We start from the raw sequence: 17,885 nt of genomic DNA, 5'->3' as shown, positions 1-17,885 counted from the left end.
CCCTACAGAGAAATCATAGTCTTTCTTTCAGTGGGATAAAAATAACTTAAACAAAATACTGTCTGTACAGAAATACCATGTCCCAAACTATACTACAACTCGGGTTGTTTACTTATCTTTCTGTGAAAGTAGGAGCGAAACTTCATCTTGAAAGTAGGAAATAATTTGCATACCATCATATGCAGGCAATAGCTGTTCCCATGGATACACTGTTCCTAATATTTAATTGTGTACACTAATCTCTGCAGGATCCTGTGGTTAGTATCAACTGGATTGTCAACACTTTCAAAGGCAACAGAATTCAGCTAGGTTAATTTATAGGACTTTTCCACAGTCCACTGCTTCCTTTCATCTTAACAAATTCATGATATTAATGCATATTCACTGAAATATCATTTTTGGAACAGCAGCACGGAGCAAGATAAATACATTCACTTGGTTTCACAGTTTCAACTGTGCTTTATATTCTACACATCACATATAAAGATCTACATTCAATAAAGTTACCGCTTTAAGCCACAGTGAAGAAGGCACTGCAAAGTCAAAAAGAACCTTTAAAATGCTATGACAAATGCTTCTTAAATTATTCATTAATCTACATTTTCAGCAAGTGAGAGTTGTCTTAAGATAGGCTTTCTTGAACAACTGAAAATGCTTTGAGCTAAAAAAACATTAGTGATGGTTGTAAATACGTACTGTTAAGTGGACAATACTAAAAAACATTCATTTTTATGCTTACTTTAGGATTTTGAGTCAATTTATTTTATTTCATCATCAGTTCCATTTTGCCCATCTGCTGAACTCAACTTACACAATCAAGAGGCTAAGACTTGTGAAATTATTTATTTATTCAATTTAAAGAAAAGAAGAGAGAGACTTTACTTCATCATACATGATCTTCAAGCTAGCAGTGTCAAGGAAAATAGATTGGAGGGAGTGTAAGGGAGGGGTGAGTGTTGTTCTATGTTTGTGGGGGTTTTTTGTTCTTTTTTAATGGTTTCTCCACCAATTACCCATGCAAGATCTAAAGGGCCCCTCTGTCACTATTGAGGGAAAGACTTAATTTAGTCTGTAAATTCCTTCTCCAAAAAGAGAAAAAAGTCACAAGGGCAGCAGAGGTTCTCTTTACAAGTCATATGCAAGAGTGACCATCTTTCACCATGGGAGCTTTCAGTACCCCAACAGCTACAGAAGGAAAAGAAAAGACTCCATAGGGAAGGAAGAAAGTATTAAAATTATCAGTTATGGGAGCAACAAGATAATGCTCTCATCTACAGCATCACCATGCATCATTTGGACATCCACATGCATCTTCCTCTTATCCACAGCATCTGAGAAAAATACTGAATTTCCCCATGGAGGCTCACAAGTCAGTTTAATAGCAGTTTGCTCCCAAGGAATTTGGTTCCTACTAGTACCTAGTTTAATAAATACTCTGGGAGTATAATCAATGAGTTTTTAATGGTACTGCAGCTAGAAATTAGCAAAACTCTCTGTAGCCTACTTGTACTCTTCCTGTCAAACAGCTTCACAAAGGACGCATCAAGGCAGTCACAATTCTCCATAAAGTGTATTGTCCAAATGGCATTAGACATATACATAAGTGATCCAGTGCAGCTCACCAACTAACCTTCTGACAAACATTACTTATTAATCTGACTTTACTGAGATCTGGTTTTACCTCCACAAGACTTGTGAAAACAGCTTCTTCTACAGTGCATACATTTTTCTTGTCATTCTGCTCTCTAGCCTAAGACATGAGAAAGTCAGGTAAGATGCAACCAACAAAGATGTACACTACATTCAAGATGTATTTCATGTACTAACTACAAGATCTGTTACCTTTTCCACAGAAAGAAGGTTGGTTTAGCATAATTTGATATTAATTATTCCATCTTAATGTCATCCCCAGCTACTTCCAAGTAACTCAATAATTTGCTCAATATTTACTCCAGAAAATAAAATCCTCTAACTCCCTACTCCATCTCCTCCTCTTTTAAAGACAGAAGTGGGCACTTTGTTTGCCCTTTTCTTGTTTTCTAAAGTCTGATATTTATCCAAAAGCTCTCAGTGACAGTCACTAATAGAATTACACTGTAATGATCTCAGTGCTATGAATTCTACATTAGCGTATTAATAAATAAAATTCATGCACACAACTTCACCTCTCTACTCTCTAAGCTCCTTCCTTTTCCTGCTTTAGGCTGGTACCTTAATGTTTGATGCAGATAATAATCATGCTAGATTTTGACTGGTCTGAGGAGCAATCACACTACATTATCTTAAAAGCCCAGGTTCTCCAGTTAATACTTTGAAATACAACTCTCATTCTCTCCCAACCCCCAAAGTGAAATTAAATCAAATGTCTCTTTTTGAAAGCTCAGTAAACTGAAGAGTTTGGTGTCATTAGATGCATACGTGAATTGGATTCTACTGCCACGTCACAGAAAATGAGAAAAAGGCTGGAATATAGAAAAGAAGAGCAGGGGAGCAAAGCAGCAGTAGATAAAATACTCAAAAGGAAAGTATCATAACAGTACAGCAAGGAAACTCTCCTATTGCTAGAACTGAAACTTACGCACAATATACAGAATCAAAATCAGGTTGTTTGCCCTACAAACATGCCTAAACCCAGCAAAATGAATTTTCCTAACATTTATATGAATACTTCTCTTAAGCCCTTCCCTTTTAGGTATTAGGATTGCAGGGCTGAAGTGTTGAGGCACATTCTCTACACAGTTATGAAACGTCTGTCACCATAAATCTTTCAGAATCTTAGAAACCTAGGAAAAATATCCACGTGAGAGATGGAACAGATCACTGCAGAAGATGATATAGGACAAAATAGCTCATGCAATTCAGTACATTGAAACAATGCATTCAACTCTTAGCACCTTTCCATAGAAACTTTATTTTAGTGTGTTTTACTACTATGAGCAGAATTTGCTGCTTCCCATGCTGTAACTGTCTTGGTTTTTAGCTGGGACAGAGCTGGTTTCTTTTTAGTAGCTAGAATAGTGCATTTTGCTTTCAGCCTGGGACTTGTTATGAGAGAGACACTGATAACACACCAGTGTCTGCATTTTTGTCACTGGAAGTGAAGGACTTTGTGCTCTGTTAGTCTACAAGCGAAAGATCTAAGGGGGTGAGAAATACTTAAATTAATAAGCTAAACTGGCATTTGGATATGCCAATGGGATATTCCATATCATATCACGTCATGTCCAGTATAGTAGTGCGGGTCTCTTCCTTTTTTAGCTCTCTCTGGCTTTTGCTCGGGCTCTCGCTCTTCTGGGATTGCAGTTTTGGGTCAGGATTGTCACTCCTCTGGGATCGTTATCTGGGAACGGGCCGGACTTGGTCAGTGGGTGGTGAGAAATTGCACTGGGTATCACTTATTTGCATATTTTGTTACTGTTATCATTATCACTACGATTTTAATAGTTTTCTTTTATTTCTATTATTTAATTATTGTTCTTATCTCATCCTACAAGTCTCCTTACCCTTGCCCCCCAATCCTCTCCCCTATCCCCTGGGGGTGGGGGAAGTGGGTGAACGGCTGTGTTGGCTGCTAGCCAAGGGCTAGCCCAATGAAACTATCACAAACTGTGCTATGACAGAACCTAGCCCCATGGCTTGGGAAATTCAGCTTCAGTGTTTGCTGGAGATCCTGCTACCTACCCCTTTCTGGCAGTTGGTAGTTCCAGTTATGTATATCTTTGTCTACAGTTACTCTCTTTATTAACATTAAACACATTCAATGTTTCAGGCCTTATTTGATACATTGCAAAGATGTCCTTTGAGCAGAAGACTCTTTTATCCATAATAGAATACAACCGGTATAAATCAGTAAGCTTGTGTATAGGTATACACAATACCTTTATTGTGTATATTTATTGTATTTTAGTTCCTAAAGGCAGCATAACAAAGATTCAACCAACACATAGACTGTAGAAAATTACATCTTCAGAAAATCTATTTGGTTGATTGAGGGAAAATCCATACCACATACCATTTTCCTGTATGAGAGGTTGTTATTCCAAAGCAGAAAGCAAATGTTTCACTCAATCTTTAATTTTCACAATTTCAGTAACAATATCTAATACATCTTTGCAGTGCATTTTATAATCTTAAAGTGCTTTAATTCAATTCTTCATTCATTAAAAGCTCACTAGTAACATACACAGTATGAAAAAAAACTTTAAAAATATCTTGAACATATGTTTCTACTCCTTTAGGCTGCAGCCTACTGTGAAACTGCTCAACTATGAAATCAGATATTTTAAAGGCTATTTAACATTGTGAATTTTTCACAGCACATCAGCACATTCATTGAGCACAGGATGCTTCTGTAACTGTGTTTAGTGGTCCTCAGGTTCGCACTCCTACCTGCATAATCAAAAAACATTCACTACCTTACACTAATCTGTAAAGAAAAGCAAAGCCTAAGACTTACAAGGACATGAGAGTAATCTTGCTAACCAGAACAGATTTCTCTACTGTGTTTACAAAAAGACATGAGAAAATATATTAAAAAAAAAAATCTCATTACAGTTACAATCTCTCTCACACACAATAGTGAGAAGAAAATTAGATTGATCAGATATAATTCGTTCTTAACAAATTGATGTTGGCTGTTACTTATCCATTTTACCTCACTGTGCTTACAAATTGCTTTATTATTTTTCCAAGAACTAAAGTTATCTTGACTATATGTTTTTCCCAGATTTTTCCCCTACACAGTCACAAGTTTCTGGTATGCAAAGGTGCTTGAAATATTAAGCCATTTTATCTTTTACCCTTGAAAATGTTCCCAACATAAACATTTTTCTCTCTTCATATTTCAAGGACTTTACATCAGCAAGTATAAAAAGTAAAATGCTGTTACCTCCTAGCTGGAGAGGGACCACTAAACTATGTTCAACATACTACTTAAAACTGATGAGTTTTGAGCAGAATCTTATGACCTCACATCAAAGATGCCCGTATGCATCTAAAAGAAAAAAAATATAATTAAAAAAAAAAGAAAACTCAATCAACTGGGCTGTTTTCTGAGGTGTCATATAAAACCTTTATGCACATTAAAACAACACACTGTCCACACAGTACTGGGAGAGAAAGGGGGGAATAAGAGAAGAAAGTCACAGCTCTCCCGAAGCGATGTTTATGTGTGAGCACTAAAACTGCTATGTGAACAAATACTATTACACTAACAATTATGATGTTATATCTATAGGTCTACCAAATTAAAATAGAAAAGAAAATATAGACAAGTAAATCTGGATCATCCTCTTGGAGGTACAAAATGTTCCATTAAGAAACTCTCAAAATAATGTCAAATAAAACAGGTTAACAAAAAACCAAACCAGATTTCAGTGACCACACTATATATAATCTGAGGTTTCCTTCAAAACCAACAGCTTAATTTCAGTATCCTGGTTGTGGTAATGTGAAAACTTCCAAAATAATGGGGAATTTAAATTCCCCATTATAACTCTGAGGATTTTATATTTGAAATCAAACTCAGTCCATGAACTAAAATACAACTGCAGCATTTGGCAACGTAGGAAATGTGCCAAAATTTCTTGGAACATTCCCTCTGTCATAATACTAAAGAAATTAAAAGTATCTACCATATGCAAATAGTATCAACCCAGCCAATGTTCTGCCTATGCTATTGTACCAATTCATTTGTGACTAATGAAAAAATCACTGATGAATAAAACATATATTCCAAAAATGAAATAGTTATAAGTAAATGTTAAAAATACAATTACCCTTCTAAAGTTGGTAGAGCATCTCCATTACATCTGGATGTAATGGAAGTTAAGTGTCAAATGTACTTGACCTAGAATTGTTTTAAAAGCAATTTTTTTTTCAGTGCTCTTTTAATACAGCACTACTTACTATTCTGTAAATAACAGTGCCTGAATTATCACTAGTAGAAAATGACTAAGAGTGGGTGTTAGTAGAGTTGAACAAAACCAGGGAGTCTCACTGGTTCAGACTTCTGCATTATTATCACATTTGTGAAACTTTTACCAAAGCTTTATTTTTATAATGAAATAATGTGTATAAAATAGGACAATAAAACAAAAAAAACCTCCACTCCAGTAATCTTTACAGGCAGCTCAGCTGCAGTTTTTGGATCCACTAATATTTATGAAATGCCATATTGCAGTACTGAAATCGCCCCATGCAAACTGTAGCCACAGAACTACCCACATGAATGACACACGAATAACCTGGAGTTCTTTAAACATTTTATGCATATTTGGGATCAGACCCATACTCTGAATACATACAACAGTTTTCAAGAAATCCATATTTGTGGAGAGTCTTAGCTTGACATCCTGGTATTAGAACAATGGATGACCCTTTAAAATAACAAATGATGATCTATAAAAAATGAATTTAGAAAAAGAAGACTTGTACAACAGCATCTATTTTCACCAAACGAGGACAAGTGAACCCTTTGTACCTCAACTATCTGAATTCTTCTCTTTCCCTTTTGTTCTTCATCATAGCATCAACAAATCACGTAGGCTGGACTTCCAAGGGTCATCTACTCCAAACCCCTACTCAAAGTAGGTCCAGCTGCATCAGGTTACTTGGGGTCTGTCCACTGTTCTGAGTATCTCCCAAGTACAGAGACTCTACAGCCTCTCTGGACTGCTTGGTTTAGTGTTTGATGACCATTGAGTTTAGCCAAAAAGTGTCCTGTGTTCCTAACTTTGTCCTTTGCCTCTCATCTTTTCACTGCACATCTCTGAGAAGAGCCTGGCATCATCTTCTCTATGTACTAGGTAAACACTTGCTACTCTGGCCCGGGATGAAGTTGACATTTGCTGCAGGAGAACATTGCTGATTCGTATTCAGTACCAGGACCCCAATCTTTCTGCAAAGCTGCTTTCTAGACAGTTTAGCACCAGCCTGTTCTGTTGCACAGGATTACTCCAATCCAGATGCAGGACTTTGTATTTGTCCTTGTTGAACTTCATGAGGTTGCTAGCAGCCCATTTTTCCTGCTTGCAACATCTTAGATCTTCTTATATACAAGAACTTTCACTAAATACACTTGACAAGGGGAAGAAGTGTGATGCAAAACTGCAGGATAAGATTTCATGGATGTGTCTTCTGCCCTTGCATCAGGATTTCTATATCAACAACAATAAAAATTCTGCTTTGCGATTAATGAGATTCCAGTGTTTGCTTCTACTCTGACGTTGTTCAGACCACAAAGATTAAAAAAAAAAAAGGAAATCTCTCCAGAAAATGTAATATCCTAGGACAAAGGATACCCAAACTTGAGAGACATACCCAAACAGAGAAGGTAGAGTTCCTGAATGCCTTCTTTGCTTCAGTCTTTACTGCTAGGTCTGGCCCTCAGGAATCCCAGACCCTGGAGGTAAGAGAGGAAGTCTGGAGAAAGGGAGACTTTTCCTTGGTCAGTGAGGATCAGGTTAGAGATCATTTAGGCAAACTTGACACCCACAAATCCATGGGCCCCGATGGGATGCACCCTCAAGTGCTCAGAGAGACAGCAGATGTTATTGCTAAGCCACTCTCCATTACCTTTGAAAGACCCCGGAGAACAGGAGAGGTGCCTGAGGACTGGAGAAAAGCCAATGTCACTCCGTATTCATCAGTGACCGGGATAAAGGGACAGATGAGATCAGCAAGTTTGCTGATGATACAAAACTGGGAGGAGTGGCTGATACAGAGGAAGCCTGTGGTGCCATTCAGCAAGACTCAGACATGCTGGAGAGCTGGGCAGAAAGGAAACTAATGGAGTTCAACAAAGGCAAGTGCAAAGTCCTGCACCTAGGGAGGAAAAACCTCCTCTATCAGTGCAGGTTGAGAGCTGACCTGCTGGAAAGCAGCTCTGCAGAGGATCTGGGAGTTCTGGTGAAGAGCAAGTTAACCATGAGCCAGCAACATGCCCTCGTGGCCAAGGTGGCCAATGGCATCCTGGGGTGCATTAAGAGTACGGTCAGCAGGTCAAGGGAGGTTCTCCTCCCTCTCTACTCTGCCCTAGTGAGGACACATCTGGAGTACTGTGGCCATTTCTGGGCTCCCCAGTTTAAGAAAGACCAGGAATTACTGGAGAGAGTCCAGCAGAGGGGTACAATGATTATTAGGGGACTGGAGCATCTCTCTTATGACAAAAGCCTGAGACACCTGGGTCTGTTTAGCCTGGAGAAGAGAAGATTGAGAGGGGATCTTATCAATGCTTATAAATACCTAAAGGGCAGGTGTCAAGAGGATGGGGACAGACTCTTTTCAGTGGTGCTCAGTGACAGGACAAGGGTCAACACAGATGAAACACAGTAAGTTCCATCTGAAGATGTGGAAAAAATTCTTTACTGTGAGGGTGACAGAGCACTGGAACAGGGTGCCCAGAGAGGTTGTAGTCTCCTTCTCTGGAGATACTCATAAACCTGTCTGGATGATATCCTGTGCAACTTGCTCTAGATGTACCTGTTTTGGCAGGGGGGTTGGACTAGATGATCTCCAGAGGTCCCTTCCAACCCTTACCATTCTGTGATTCTGTGATTCTTTAAGTGCAAGCTTAGAGACAAAATTTCCCAGAGAATTTATTCTAGCACTGTTTGTTACAACAATGCTGGCACATTCCTTTGAAGAATCTCCTAACTAGCTGTCATCAGACACAGAACAAACAATTAGCTAAACTAAAATTTTGATTTAATAGGGCAGAAAATATGTTCCTAACAGAAAATCAAAGCAAAATTACAAAAAAACCCTTAACTGAGCAGTTCAATACCACACGTGTCCTAAGCAGTGGTATTGAACCTTGAGCTGTTTTCAATCTTTCCTAAACTTTTAAAAGTCATTCTCTTCAGATTGCTAGGTTTCTTCTGGTGAAGGACATGTACCAATTTTTTAATACAGATGCAACTTATAAAATCTATACTGAAATAAAAGATGAGAAAGATTAGACTTTAGCAAAGATGATGAGAAAAATGTTGAACCAGAACAACATACACAAGAAACAAGAGCATAGAATCTTAAACACAGCATTATTATTTATAAAATCCTACTGGTATACATTTACTGCATTTAAACACACTGGTAGTTAGTTCAGTCTAGCAATGGAAAGCAATTAAGACCAAAGTCCAAAAAAGTATCTAAAAGTCCTCTGTGAAGGAACAGTTCTAACATCTTTCTGAAGTTAATCAAAGAAGAAATCATCTCAGCACTGATGAAGAGTGAGAAGGAATGAATGATTCAGTGAACTAATGTAAAGCAAAATCTTATAGCTCCCTTAGTGTTTTTCGAATGGCGATGAGGCTTTTTATATCAAATTGATTTAGATTCCAGAGGCATACTGCTTGCCCTGTTTCTCTGAAAAGAATCAACTGAAATATATGAAAAAAAGAAAAAAAAAAAAGAGTAACTTGAAGGAAATCAGAAACTGTCCTGTATGCATAGGAAATCAGAATAAAATTCCAATCACCCATATCATACTTTTCCATATGAGGTGTGTATCACTGAAAGTCAGGTTCAAACATCAACATCACAACTGCATTTCACATGAGCTACAAGGAATCCTGAGTCCTTGAAACAAGGCAATAATTAATATATAATATTTTCAAGGATTATAAGCATTCATTTTGTTTTTACACAGTTTCTTTTAGTTAGAAATACTACATAACTCACAAGTCAGTAAGGAAATAGCTTATCTGTTTTGAAACTTGGTAAATATAATTTGTAACTGTTGTCATTGCCTAAAACACTAGAAATACATTATTTCAAATGAACCACAACAATCAACTTAATCCAGACTACTATCCATTACTAGATAGTTAAGTAAAATAGATGTTAGAAATTAAAGTATATGATTAAAATTACGTATCTTTGGAATTTGTTCTATGATTTTATAAAATGAGATTTTCCCCACAGTAGTCCCTTTGCATGACTTAGGCACATAAAATCTATTCTACTGCTATAAATCCCATTAACAGTACTAGACATTCTGCTTAGAATTTGTAAGCACTACAGTCAAAATTAAATCCCCTTGGATTAGTAAAATTCAGTTATGTACGAGACTAGAAATTAGAGGGTTGCTGCAATGAGACTGAAAACAAAAAAAGACAAGAAGTCTGACAAAATTAATGACTTGGTATATTAACCTCATGTACTACTACATGAGATATATAAAGCTCTTTTCCCCATTACAAAACCTGAATATTCTCAAAACTTCAATATTCCGTAACTACATCACAGGTTTTACATTCTTAAACTACAACAGCTCCTTTCCAGCCTTCACTGAATTTAAATACTTCTGGTATGACAAATGTTGAGAAAAATATATTCTTAGAGCATGAAAAAGAATCTTCTTTTCATGTGAATAATATTCACAAATTTCCTTGGCCACTTTCCCAGTTTATCTGAACAGGACTTCTGCTCTCCAGATATTCACATAAAATGTACTTCTTACTTTTATGTAAGAGAAAACCCTCCTAGACAAGAATTTCTTGTAATTTTTGTAAGAATTTCTTTTGTAGTCTTACAAAAAAATATTGCACCTTTGCAGGTGTTAAACATTTAGAAATAAATTAAGTGAAAAAAAAAAAAATTGCATCTTTTCAGTTGACAAGGTACTATTTTAGGCCTAATCCTTCATTTAGACACACATAGAGGTACCCTATTCTGTACAGCCCAAATGCATGCTGCCACATAAATGCTGATAACATACATAAAGGAGAGAAGATATACAGCTGATAGAAGCATTTTAGTTTGTGAAGGAGACATGAGGAGAGAGAGCATCCAAGAAATTAGTTGTTAAGGTCATAACAATCAAATCCCAAATCAAATTCACTACTGCATCAAATCAACACAGGTTCAGTCTCAAGGTTTCATACCTGAATTTAAGTTTCTATACTCCTAATTAAGGCCCTATTCAGAAAAAAAAAAAAAAAAAAAAAAAAACCTTAATTAATTTTAAGCACAAACTTAAAACCACTCAATTGAGAATGAGGTACAAGCCTATGTTTAAATTAACCATATGTATAAATGTTACTGAAGTCAGCCTTAAGAGGTTCTTGAAATGATTTCATGAATTATTATGACAGAGCATAAAAAATACATGTTTAATTTTGATCAACTGTGCAATATCTAACGAGAAATTATAGGTGATCACGAAGTCAAAGACACTTCAGTTTGTTGAAATATCTCCAAATACCCTCAATTGCTGAGATATTTTTTTAGTGAGGACACGTTTCAAGAATTGTAACTTTGATCTATAGTTTTTATCTATATTTTTAGAAGAAAGAATAAGGCTAACAAGATCCAAAGTTATCTGTACTCAATAAAGACAGGGCTATAATGCACCCTTACATGACTTTTACCTGTTTCAACATCTGTTAAATGCAGCATGGAATCAAAGCCCCCACTGAGGATCCTTCTTCCACAAGACGACCACTGAGCAGCTCGAACAGCACAGGAGTGACAGGAATATGTTTTTAAACAGCAGCCTGTATCTACCGCATCCCATACCTTAAAAAGGAGGATAAGGACAACTTTATAAAGAATCACAGTATTTTTTTTTCAATGTGCTGATAAATAGCTACAGCAAATCACTATGGCTGAGAAAGCTTTGCATTCCAAAGTTGTATCTGCTAAACTGTAAAAGTCTGCTTGAAATAATTGCACAGTTGATTAGAATTAAGGCATTTAAATAACAAGGCACAAATCAGTAATACATTTTTATGACTTGTATTAATTCTTCAAATGACTACATTTCTCTCAATGGCAATTCATATTACACTTCCCCATTCATCCCTCTGTGCAGGGATGTATCCAAACACATTTTCCCTTTAAAACATTGTTCTTCAAAACTTTTGTCTCTATCATAACTTGCTTTCCATCACGTAAGAGGAATCGTAGCAGAGTGCAGCTTTCACATCTGCCTCTAGATAGGCCATTAACATATTCTCATTCATTTTATAATTTTAACCAGAATTTTACCTTAACTTCACTGAGCAGGCAGATAAGAATATCATCATGCATCTACAAGGAGATTCTAAGGACTGGCATATGTTCTCTCACTTTTCACTTTCTTCTGGACAGAATTAGGTTGATGCTAAGCACTTCTGAAAATCCTATTCTACCAGCTACTCACATTTTTTTAAGTATATAACAGCTAACCTTTTAAGTACATAAATAGTCCTGCTCATATTTTAAAAATAATTATTTAGAGAAAGGCAGTTGTTTCCAAGTAATACATTTTAGAAAACAGAACTTGTCTGAATTACAATTTCAGTTATCAGATATAGTTCACAATAATCAAAAGCACATCCTTTTCATAGTGCTCTTTTTGGCATAGTTTTAATATAAAATTAGAAGTTTATCAACAAACGACCCATATAAAGATCCAGTATGCTCACTTCTGTGAGACCAGGCTAATTATCAAAACTATTTTCCCTATGAATATTCTGTTTCAGTAAAAGCCAGATTATAAAATATCTTACGACTGTACAACACAATACCTGTTGAGTTGTCTAATAAAATGGATAACAAATGCTATAACCATACCAGTAAATCCTACACTTTATTTCTTCTAATATTAGTAGTACAAATAAATCAACACTTTGACAGTGCTTCATCATAGTTTTCTTGAAGTTTCAGTAAACCCAAGGCAGTTTATTGCTTTAAAGTCACCATTTTACTTCATAGTACTTCTCTTTGCAATTAGTCATTTTCATCCTGCAAAAAACTTGCAGGATGAAAACTGCCTACCAACTTAGAAGCTTATTCTGAATTTTGTCTATTCTAATCAATTTCTCATTTCTAAAATTGTTTATATAATGCTGGGAACAGACTAGGCAATTAACAGAATACAAAAAATGACTTTTTTTTAAAGTGAGATCAAATTCAACCTTCATGTATATCAACACAAGTGCACTGAAATTAGTACCAAAATAAAACTGACTGCGTGTTTGTGCATTTTAAAGGTTGTAAAAAAACAAAACAAAACAAAACACCAAACTCAGTAAATCAGAAAACATAAGTAGACATTTCTTTTCTTGTGGCGACACCACAATTCTCAATACAGGAAAATATAAAGGGGGAGAAAAAAGCAAGACTTTTAGTAATGTATTTTTATTTTCAGTTATATTTTCTTCTTGCAGGACAAAAAAAATTCACATATTATTATTATATCATCCATACTCAGAAGACAACATTCCATTATAGAAAATTATTTCATCTAAGTATCTTCTAGCACAGAGCGCAGTTCTGCAATGCAAAGCAACCAATTATGATTAATTACTTGAACCATGATGGCCATACTCTGAAGTATTCTACCCTATCCACAAGAAAAGAAATCGGGAAAATTTTAATATTAAACTGCTTTTGAAAGTAAGTTTCTCTGCTTTAATGAGTTTTAAGGATCTTTTCAAGCTTCACAGTACTAAAAAAGGGTTAATTGTGTCTTGGAGGGCTTTTCATATGAGGAAGCTAATGAATGAATCAAGATGAAAGGAAAAACAGGTGGTACATGCTTCAGATATTTTTCTGTCATGTTTTAGTGATTAAGTATGAAAACTCAATTTTCACAAGAAGGATGAAGTAAAACAAGTTCAACAGCATTTCCGAGTTCCCACTTGATTAAAAAAAAAAGCTTTATAAATGGAAAAAGTGCACCACTAAAGTTACACACTTCCCTCCATTATGTGAAATGGAACAAACGATCAACTCAGGAGTGAGACCACTGACCATGCACAAGGGACAAGTTACTGAATACCACATTTCTCTCCACTATTGAACTTTCCATCAGCATTTTTGCTCAGGTAATGGTGGTGCTACAATCCTTCTGGAATTAAGAGCCAAGTTGGCAAGGCAGCCTTGACTGAGGAAAGTCACTTAGTTTATCACCCATTAACATAAATTTTAGTAACTGATTCAGGTATTGAGCTAAAGAAGACCACAAGTTAAATGAGCACTTAGGGGAGCACCTTCCCTCCCCAGGCCCCACTTCAGTCCAGCACTTCTCCTCCCCTATTCCTACCCCAGCTTCCTCTGTTTTCACTGGGCATTACACTCAGACCCTTCCACATCCCTTTGGCAAGACAATGGCCATCACAGAAGGCTGGGGTCAGGGCCTAGAGGTTTCCTGCCTCTCCCTGTGTCTTAACCTTTTTGTCCCCTGCTTCTTTGCTTCTTACTAAGTCTCTGCTCCTTCTCTCCAGATGTACATCGCTTCTCCTATCTCCTCCCATCACCTCTGCATGTCCTCACACACATCCTCATGTTTCCTCATGCGTTTCCTTGTGTCCTCTGCCCGCAGCAGCTGCTCTTTTTCTTCAATATGCCTGAACAGAGGCACCACATGCTCCTCTGAACTTCTGGCCCAAAGTGAGTTGTTTTCATCCAGTTCAGAGCGAGTTGAAACCAGTTGTAGCAGCACAGGGCAGATCATGACCTCCTCTCACACAGGGGAACCCTCCATCCCCTGTGACCAGATCCCACAGTTTATGCCCAATACAAGCAGTCAGTTCACACAGAAAGTTAGGACAGACCTCCATCAAGATACCAATTCAAATTCACTGGAGTCTAAAAGGCTGCTTTTAAATAATGCTGAGAGGTGCCACTTCTGCTGGAGCTTTACAGTTTAATGGATAGAGAAGTCACACAAGGCAGGAGAAGAAGATGGCAGACCCTGGCCTGCTGTGCAGTGGCAATGCTCTGCAAGCTTCACCTGCACACATTCAATCCTAGCTATGGTTCCATATGACCTAACTGGGATTTTCTTTCAAGTCTTGTGTCTGCTGAAGTTAGCTTAGTGTAACTTTGATACATGAGTGTGTGCCCTGCTGCAAGGAGGATACTGTGCAGTGCATCCCCAGAACAATTTCAGAGTTTTATGTTTCAATATTCATCTTCCACAGGAGAAAGGAAGCTCCACTTGCTATTTGCAAGAAGAGGTATTTGCTATTTACATTTAGCTCTTTAGCAACCACTTAAGAGATCCAGCCATGCCCACAGAAAGTCACATAAAGGTGAGCCATTGAATATCAAGAAACTAAAATGGTGTGCAGAACTGAAAACAAGGAAATTAAAGGACAAGCTATGAACCTTATGTACAAATAAGAAATTATAAAAAGGTGGAAGCTATGAATACTCAGCTGTAACTGAATGCATCTGCCCCAAGTTACAAACACTGTTCTGTGTATTGAAGTAACAGAGATGTTAACCATGTCAAGCCCACAAATGGAGAACCTACTGTATTTCATTAACAAGGAAAGGTGCTTCAAATCCAATCAAAGGATCACCACAAAGCAGCCAAGTCTGTATTTTCTTAGAGTCTCCTAGGTAGTTCCCCATTCCTGCGGTACGGCATTTCTACTGCTTTACCATAGTAAGGGGAAAAGGTGGATAGATAGAAAGTGACAACATACTCCATCCAAAGCTTCAGAGGAACTGAAGAGCTGGTGTTCAGTCTGTACAGGCAGCCACTGTCATTAAAAAAAGGAGGATGGGGGTTGCAAAGGGATGAGTCCTTTGCATGTGAGTTTGTCTCTCTCTGCCAAACACTCAGATGCCAGATTAACAGATTCTCCAGGATGAAAGGCATTTCAGGGTTTTTCTTTCAACTGAGATAATCAAGTGCTTCAAGAATAACTTGTGTGGAATTTTTTTTTTCCTACTCTGTCTTTCTTCACTTTTCCATATGCAGGATATGCTGGCTCAAACCAGTATGGAATAAGCCTGAAAGACTGCATGGGAGTAACCAGCAGAGCTGACGAAATAACCCGCATCCCCAAAGAGCATCCAACATGATGCCTGAACCCAGAAGCATGTTCTCTAAAATACCAAGGTAAATAAGAAACAGGCATCAATCAACTAGTTTAGATCCTGGCAATTGTGCATATAGAACTAGGTTACAATACAGCCACTGGACTTCAGCCTCAAAAGAAAATTTTTTCAGGTCCTGGCATAAAGCAGGGGACAAGAGGGTCCCCTATGAATTAGGACCATTAAAAACATCCTATTTCAACTGACTGAAGCTGTTGATCATGCCTTCTCTGACAAAAAGGAACATGAATTACAGACTCTTAAAGAAGAGGATCGGAAACTCATTCTTCTGAATGGCATCTACATCTGAGCTCAGAAAAAGGATTTGTATCCAAGAACAGCCTAAGACTGAAGATAAAGGCCACAACACTATAATTTTAAAAGTCACAATTGTAACAAATACAACTGTAATTTCAAAGTAAGTGATTTTAAGAAATGAAGTATCTTAGAACTATTTAGAAAGTTGTATTTTAAATACCAAAGGCTGCTAACTTTAAGCATACCTAATACCTTAAAACAAAGGTTTATAAAATAAACTCATGGATCTACATGGAATAAAGGCTTACATGTTTAGTACAAAATAAATTACTCAGGCAGGGGCAACAGTTCAACAAAAAATACATAGACTGAGACATACATCTTCCTTCATACTAGACGCTATCATGCATCTGTCTGAAAGGTGGCCAGATTTATATTCAATTATTTTTACCAAGTGATCAACTGTTTTAAGTGTTGATGCTTGACTTCAAAACTCAGATGTTACAGACACTCACTATTATTTCTAGATGAAACGCTAAATTCTCATTAAACTTAAGGTTTTCCTTTTTTCCTGTGACATCAGATGTGATTTTAACTGCTCTGTTAAAAGCACACATTTCAGCCTGCTACTCTGAAACTATTGCTTACTGACACACATTCAGGCAATGTTTTACATTATAAAGAGTAATCAGTCCATCCTTTCCCTTTACAAAGAATTCCCAAAACAATGAAATATGCAACTGTTATTAGGAAAAAGGTACATATTACTGTATTATTTCCCCTAAATCTATGACTATAAACTAATGAATTCTCCAATATTTGAAAGAAATAAACAGCCAAGACTCAAAGCTTTGAAATTAGCTAGTTATTTTCAAATATTTTCTTCAATGCCTTTCTGACATTAAGGTATCACGAACACTTCAACTGCATTTTTCACAATTTTACTAAAATTGGCTTTAGTGTGTCAAGCTGGTTCATATTTCACTACTAGTTCTTACTCTTCTGCATTGCACTATTTACAACATTGCCTTTCCATTTATTTTCCATCAACTGCTTTCATTTCATTTCCTCTCATATTATAGAAAGTATTGCAATTACATAGTTATCTACTAGGATTAATATATGGGGCCAAAATGGCAGGTACAAAGAGCCACGTGACAAAATTATACTAGAGATTTCTTTGCAAAAGTGATTTTCTTTTTACATTCTCCAAGGCATGTTGTAATTCAATTGCTTTTTCACATTCCTCATAACACTTGGAAATAAAGGCTTTAGAAGTTGCTCACCTTCCTGTATGGCTTACGAACATTGTGAAAATACTGTAACTAGCATTTTAGGTAATACAACCAGATTTCTTGACCCTAAAGATCAAAAGATCACAAATCATGTAGGCAACCAAACAGTGATTAGATGCATTATAGATTATATGTTTCCAGATCCTATTTTCTGACTGAAGGCTTTCAGGAAAACAGTCCCTGAAAATAAAGTACTTTGGGTTGAAGATAATAAAAACTCTCTTGGTAAGCCACAAAAGAAAGTAGGAGAGGGTAAGCATTTGATACTCAAGTAAATAGCAGCCACAGAAGAACATTCAAGGGTCTGCTATGCTATCAGCCAGCTCATGGGACACAAAATAAAGGTTTTTATCTTGCTGACCATCCAAACTAGGCATTCATTCCTAAAAATAATAGTCACAGCAACATAAGCAGAGTACCCAAAGTAATGTGAGAACTTATCTAGCATACAAAGACTGATGAATTAGTATCTGAGCACATCTCTTCCATTGTTATTTTAAGATTACCTATCTT

The 17,885-nt window shown here is 36.7% G+C and overlaps 1 protein-coding gene across 1 annotated transcript in view; it reads right to left on the bottom strand.

Annotated features, from left to right (window-relative positions):
• LOC104530223 (WD repeat-containing protein 25-like) overlaps nucleotides 1–17,885 on the bottom strand; it is a 44,087-nt gene that overhangs the window by 491 nt on the left and 25,711 nt on the right. Inside the window, exon 2 of the mRNA XM_010174751.2 lies at nucleotides 11,373–11,520. Within this exon, the coding sequence (XP_010173053.1) occupies nucleotides 11,373–11,520 (148 nt within the window). The remainder of the gene's footprint in view (nucleotides 1–11,372; nucleotides 11,521–17,885) is intronic.

This window comes from Antrostomus carolinensis, unplaced genomic scaffold (genome assembly GCF_000700745.2).
Source record: "Antrostomus carolinensis isolate BGI_N321 unplaced genomic scaffold, ASM70074v2 scaffold1809, whole genome shotgun sequence".
In the NCBI taxonomy this organism is placed as follows: Eukaryota; Metazoa; Chordata; class Aves; order Caprimulgiformes; family Caprimulgidae; genus Antrostomus; species Antrostomus carolinensis.
This window is presented reverse-complemented; position numbering and strand designations above follow the sequence as displayed.